This window comes from Helianthus annuus, chromosome 4, assembly GCF_002127325.2.
Source record: "Helianthus annuus cultivar XRQ/B chromosome 4, HanXRQr2.0-SUNRISE, whole genome shotgun sequence".
NCBI classification, from domain to species: Eukaryota; Viridiplantae; Streptophyta; class Magnoliopsida; order Asterales; family Asteraceae; genus Helianthus; species Helianthus annuus.
Genome location: NC_035436.2, coordinates 181,558,556 through 181,565,404, shown reverse-complemented (window position 1 = coordinate 181,565,404; position 6,849 = coordinate 181,558,556). Strand labels below are relative to the sequence as shown.

Sequence of the window (6,849 nt, the reverse complement as noted above, 5' to 3'; positions counted from 1 at the left end):
AATCAAAGACTGCATTTATCCATAACTGTAAAGGGACTCCCCTGATTCTTAGCCATGCAATTCTTTCAAAAGGTATATTTTCTCCATTCCAAATTTCCAAACTACTGAACCATGCATTCCATACTTCCTTTTCGTTCAACATCTCCTTCATCACTTCGTCCGTGTCAAATATTAATAGTAACTTCAGCCCGCCAACATACCTTACCTGTGCGTTTGTTAGTCCCATTTGTATTTTCATGATACTGACATTTCTTAATGCTTCAATGTTTAGCAACTCACCAAGAACTGACCTTCCTTTCCATTTGGTATATGCTTTAGATTCATTTGCAAAAGTTAAACAACTTTCTTCCTCTCTCTCAATTTTCTTACCCATTGCCACGTCCGCCCAAGACCACCCCTGTTTTACAAACGACTTACTTGGTCCTCCTTCGCTTGGTTTGCCAGGGTTGACATTACAATCTGGTTTCCTAACCCAAGTTTTGTTTTGATTTCTTCCAGGTTTTTTCTCTATCTTTACAAATCTCGCCACGTTGGCTCTCAACTTCCAACCATAGAAACTCATTTGGTTTAAGGCCTTTATCATTTTGTCTGCATCTTTAACCTTCACAAATCTGAGGAAACCGAAACGTTGTCCCCTTTTGTCTAGTTTCCTTGCTATGTAAGCGTCGACTATATTGCCGTAGTTCTTGCATTCTGTCCAAAGCTCGCCATCTGAAATGTGGGGATGGATATTTGAAACGTAAAAAGTTATTGCACTCTCCTTATGAACTTCATTTCCGTTTCCTTCTCCCGTATCATGTTTTCCTGATGTTTCGTCTATCTCACCTTCCTCTCTCTCATCATACTTGGTAGTCATTATCGGAACCCACAGAAAATAAACCCGGATCTTTAAAAGGTTAATAGAACTCGAATCGATCTAGCTGAAGCTATAAAGATAGTCGCGACCGATATCAGGCCTACTAAGCAATCAAGAAACCGGGCTACGCTGAGGTCGGATATTGACCGAGGAAAAGGACAGTCAAAGCGCAGAAAACCCGTCCCGGAGGCGAATGGAGGAACGGTGAATCGATTTAGAGAGAAAGGTAGGACCAGATTTGCTGATGATGAAGCAAATCGTGTCAACCTTGCACGCTAAACCAGGCTTCAACGCCTCGTCGAGCCACCGGCGATGAGTTGTTTATATTCCGGCGACTGTTCGTTTACTTTTTGAGAGAGAAATAAAATGAACCCCAATATAAAATTTTATCCGTGAAATTTTTTTCATTTTACTTGAATTAGGAAATCCTGATATTCTGATGGAGAATGCAATAATATACGAAATGGCCCTTTAAGTATACACATATGTAAAGTTCAAGCATCCACAACTTTTTATTCCAAATAGGTCAGAATAACCATACTAATAGTTCTATATTCATTGGTGTCTTGTTTTTGAACGGCAAAACATCTATAAATAAATATAGAGCCAGCATGCCACGAGAAACAAACAATCTCCAATACAAAGCAACAAGCGAAAACACAAAATGGCCCTAAAGTACGCACAAATGTAAGGTTTATATGAGTTACAACTTACAATTACAAAGAATTATTTGTTAATTCACTATTACAAAATGTATTGTAAATCGGGGTGTTCAAAACCGGATATCCGAAAATTCGGATATTCGAATTTCGGATATCCGAAATTTTCGGATACCAGATTTCACTATCCGAATCCATATCCGAAATTTCGGATACGAATTCGGATAGAATCGGATATCCGAAAATCCAACTTTTTATTTAATTTTTATTTTTTATTATTTTTGTCATATTCGGAAACAGATATTTTAGATAGTTTCGGATATCCGAATATAAGTTTTCGGATATTTCGGATATTTTTCTGATATTTTCGGATATTTCGGATACTTCGGATATTTTCGGATATTTCGTATATCCGAAATATCCAAAAATTTTGAAAATCACTATCCGAATCCGAATCCGAATCCGAATCCGAATCCGAAAAATTTGGATATCCGAATTTCGGATTCGGATATCGGATATCGGATATTTCGGATCAGATTTTCGGATACGGATAGTTTTGAACACCCCTAATTGTAAACCTTTTAACATGCATCTTTAACCTTAAGCTTCATCTTTGGAGAGACAATGAAACACAGATGCAGGGGCGTAGCTACATATAAGGGTACGGGTTCGGCCGAACCCGTACAAAAAAACTTTTAGTGTTACATATATGTGTATTTTGACTTCGCGTCCGTAGAAATTTCAATATGAAACCCGTAGAAAAAGCCGAAACTTAGTGACAGAGAACCTGTTGTCCGTCCCTTGAAAATTTACGAACCCATAGAAAAAGAATCCTGGCTACGCCCCTGCATAGATGAGAATGTACACAAGGACTGAGGTCTGAGGGACATACACATGTAATACTAGAAATGCTCATAAATTACTGAAACCGATCACACCTTGTAAAACAAAGCAAATCATATGGTTGAGCAGGCTTGATAGTTTAAAAATGGTTTCGTTCATTGTTTAATTTTAGCGGTTTTTTCAGTCCAGTGATTCGGTCAATGGCTTGAAGCCTGAAACCAAACCAAACTTTAACCTTTATATTAAGTTGTTGGCAGTATTTTTTTCATTAAAAAAACAAAAAAGTATCTATTTTTTTTTTGTTGAAGAAAGAAAGGAAGGAAAAAAACCATGTTAAATCCCCAAAACAAAACTTTTTTTGGTTGATCTGATCAACCCAATCAATCTGTCTGATTTGATTTGTCATTTTTCAAAACCGTAGTTAAAGGTTAGGTCTTACATCAAAATCGGTCGATTCATACCGTTAACAGTGTCAATTTAACACCCCTAATACTAGTACAACAAAAAATGAAATGGCACAAACAAATACCTACTACACACAATAATGGACTGCAATGTTTTTTATGTATATTTTATACGCAAATATCATATCATGTTACCATCATTATCTTTTAATAGTGTAAACTTGAATTAGTTATGTTCATATACCAAAAGGTTACAAACTTTCATACAACGTTACTATTCCTTATGTTCACATTAGTAGAAAACGGGTTGGGTCGTATTTTTACCAGGTTTTTTTATCTGGGGTGAAAAACGAAAATAAAAAAAGTTTCTAGACCAAACTTGTAAGTTGTTCATAATTGAGGGGGAATTCTTGGTTCACCATTGAAGTTAGCAAACACCAAATGTCTTAAAACCGTTGATTACAATGGACCCACAGAGTTGGTGGAAATAGAGCTGTTGTGAATGTGGGTAGTGGCTGAGTCCAACGGTCAGAGTGGAACGGGTCAGAATCTGCCTGTTGGCATCGCTTTTCGCTGCTTTTTCTCACAACTTTTTTCGGCAAAAATGGTCAAAGAATATTAGACTAGTGGGTATGGTTCGGCTCATCCCACGGGGATGAGCCTCCACGTAGGCGCCACGTAGACGGCCCGTGGAGGATGAGCCAAATGAGGGATGGAGGGGGATGGAGGATGGGGCCCCACCTCATTATTTTATAATTTTCTATTGTTTAATTTAATTACCAAGATAATAAAAACTTTATAAAATTTAAAAAACACCACATCAAACAACATAAATAATTTCATTCCATAAAAAAAAATTACATTCCCTAAAAAAAAAGAAACCGAAAATAAAAAAAAATTACATTTCCTAAAAAATAAAAAGAAACCGAAAATAAAAAATAAAAAAAATTACGTTTCCTAAAACCTACGACGTCCATTTTTTTTCACCTCTTCCTTCATCCTCCGATAAACCTCACGTTCATCCTCCGGAACCGATTCGAGATCCAACCGCATAATCCTAAAATCTTCCGCTCGAGCATAGTCGGACGACACGGTTTTCTTGTGACTATACTTTTCGGTCGCGAACTCTTTGAACGAACGGAATTCGTTTATCAAGTCGTCCATTTTTGACGACGCCTTCTCGCCTCTACCTCCACTCGAGCCGCCACCTCCACTCGAGCCGGACACTTTACGCTTTCCGGCCGCTTCTTTTTTTGCTTTGTCCCTCCCGGTGGGACGTTCCGACTCGTGAATGGGCAACGCATCCTCGTCATCTTCCGGGTCGTCGTTTATGTCAATTTGACATCGAGCGGTGGAGCCTCCCGCACTATAGCTTCCGGACTCGGAAGTTTTAGTGCGTTTGGCCGTTGCGACCTCATTTGGAACCGACTTCCATTTTTGTTCTTTCCTTACAACCCTCCATGCTCGGAAGTGCGGGAAAGGCGTTGGATTTTGGGAGTCCCACTTGGCGATAGCAAGGTTAAGAATATCTTCCTCGTTACTCCCGCTTGGAGGATTAAGGTAAATTTGGTTATAAATCGCGTTAAAGTTGTTGATGACCTTGCTCATTTTACGCCACTTGCCCGAGACGGATTCGACATCACGAGCCTCCCCATGCTCCATAATCGCGTTGCCTTCTTCCAAAAACTACTACCCGTTTGGTTGTTTCCTAAAATTTTAAAAATAGTGCATTAGTAAAAAAAAATTAAATTTTATAAAAAAAATAGAAACCGAAAATAAAAAAAAATTATACCGACTATCGGGCAATTAGAGGCCTTAGTATACGCCATAGCTAGCGCCTCCTCTTCTACTTTCGTCCATTGCCTCCCCTTTGCTCTCGGTTTTTGCGCGGTTTCGGGTTCAACCATCTTTCCCTTCCCTTTCTTTTTTTTGCGCGTGAGCTCTTGCGGTGGTGATTCGGGGACGACTTCTTCATCATCATCTTCAAGTTGAACCGGGGGTTGCGATTGGGATTGTAGTTGTTCAAACGTGTTGCGTTGCATGATTTGTTGGAGCGCTTGATATTGTTGAACTTGTTGTAGTTGAGACATTTGTGAGAAGGCGTTGGGTGTTTGTTGGAAACCCGAAAACGGAAATTGCGAAGCCCCCCACGAAGGATCCATAGTCGGAGTGTAAGCGGGACTAGAAAAAAAATTAGGTTGGTTCGGATTGGGATTATTCGGGTTGGGGTTGTTCGGGTTGGGGTTGTTTGGGTTGAATGGATTCATGTTTGGGAGAGAATGGTATAAAAAATATAGAGTTTTTTTATAAAAAAGGATGAGAAATGGAGAAGAATGGGAGTAGAATGAGAGAAATTGGTTTAAAAAAGGATTGGGATTGTGGTATTTATTTAAAAGGAAATTGATTTTTTTTTTTTAATAAACTAGCCGTTTTTTAACGGTCGGATTTTTGAATGAGGCTCGGCCCACCCGGCTGTGGGTGGCCGATGTTGATGGAAGCCGGGCCAGGGGGGCGGTGTGGGGGTCCGGCGCCGGGCCAAGCCGGCCCCATACCCACTAGTCTTAATATCTTGTGTGTGTCTTTTATTTGGGTCCCGGGCGCCTCCTAGATGGCCTAAAACTTCTCTAAGATGGGATCATGGATTCGTTTCTTGGTTTGTAAACCTGTACTAGACGAAGGTGTTTGAACGTTTTTTTTTTTTTTTTTTTTTTTTCATTTAACTATTTATAAATGTCACAGGTTTAAATGAGTTTCAAGATGAGTGCCACATCCCTTTGGGGGATAAAATGGGTTGAAGTGGGTTCAGACGATGACAGACATTTTTTTTACACATAAGTTAACTTTATGGGTTTTTAAATGGGTGCCCATCCACCCTAATAAAGTAGGCGGGGGCACTCCACGGGTGGTGGCTTACGGGCTCAAACTAGTGCCATAACACTGTCGCCACCCTCAAGGGTAGGCAAGGCGAGTTAGTTAAGCTAGTAGGATAACCCGTGCAAGGGTTGAGTTGTTTGAGTTTGAGGAGGTTGTTGACCTTGGGATTGGTTGGTGGATTTTGATTGTTAGGCATTTGACTTTTTTTAAATTAAAAAAATAGTTTATGACATGGCGGGTGTTGATTGGTTGGGGCTAGGGTCCTACCCTTTAGTGTCGCTTCCTCCCTAAGACCACGGGCAGTGGTGGCATTGGTTGGGGCGGGGGAAGCTAGCCAACGCTGGCTAGCCCACTCCGTGGCAGCGTTAGCTTGGCGTTGCCTAGCCAGCGTCGCTATGAAGCCCGACATGGGGCAGGGTGGGAAGATGACTTGGCTGGCTACCATTAGCTGAGGAATATGATTGTTGCGCTAGCCGTTGGCCAACGACTATTTAAAAAAATTATTTATTTTTAATCTATATATATCAAACAATACTTACCATTTTTACTACCAAAAAATTTAAAAACCACTACCAACCTCCAATGGATTCTTCAAGTTCAAGCGATTTGTATGAAAGATTTCTTTTGTCATCCTCATCCGACGACGGAGCGGAAATATTATTATCAACAGTGGCGATAGTCGTGAAAGCTATTGTTGAAGATTCAGACGAAGGGAATTCCCAACCCGAACCAAACAGAGGAAGTACATAGAGAGGGAACGCGAAACCGCAAACGATTTGCTGGTAAGAGATTATTTCTCAACCGAACCAACGTATGATCAAAACATGTTTAGGCGTCGTTTTCGTACGAGTAAAAATTTATTTTTAAGAATATCAAAGGATTTAGAGGATAATTATCCTTATTTCCAACAAAAACTCGATGCGCATGGTAAGATCGGATTTAGAGGATGAAGGGCGCACAATAGTTGAATATTATGGCGAGGAGACCGCAACAAATAACGTAGAAATTAGTAACGAAGAGAGATCGCAAAACCAAAATCTAATTGAGTCAAGACAAATAAGTTCAAACATTCGAGCTGATTTGGTACAACATGTTTCGAGAGTTCCTAGATTTGACTCAACGAAAGATGAAGATGATTGATTATTTTTTTTTTGTTGTAATGTATTATTTTATTGTAGTTTTTTTCTTAATTTTATTTGTAGTTTTTAAAAAT

At 39.6% G+C, this 6,849-nt stretch overlaps 1 protein-coding gene across 1 annotated transcript; it reads right to left on the bottom strand.

Moving 5' to 3' along the window:
- Positions 1-4,283: 4,283 nt before the first annotated feature.
- On the bottom strand, positions 4,284-5,297 carry LOC110933942. The gene is made up of 2 exons (XM_022177142.2): positions 4,555-5,297; positions 4,284-4,470 (listed from the first exon to the last, which is right to left on the bottom strand). The coding sequence occupies exons 1-2, from the start codon at positions 5,027-5,029 to the stop codon at positions 4,367-4,369; spliced, it is 579 nt and encodes a 192-aa protein (XP_022032834.1). The 5' UTR covers positions 5,030-5,297; the 3' UTR covers positions 4,284-4,366.
- Between the last annotated feature and the right edge of the window lie 1,552 nt (positions 5,298-6,849).

What these genes read in the sequence shown, in the direction of transcription:
- LOC110933942 (XM_022177142.2), bottom strand. Translation starts at nt 5,029, where the DNA reads ATGAATCCATTCAACCCAAACAACCCCAACCCGAACAACCCCAACCCG. An exon ending in CTCTAATTGCCCGATAGTCG is followed by an intron (nt 4,471 to 4,554) that starts GTATAATTTTTT and finishes TTAAAATTTTAG; the next exon opens with GAAACAACCAAACGGGTAGT.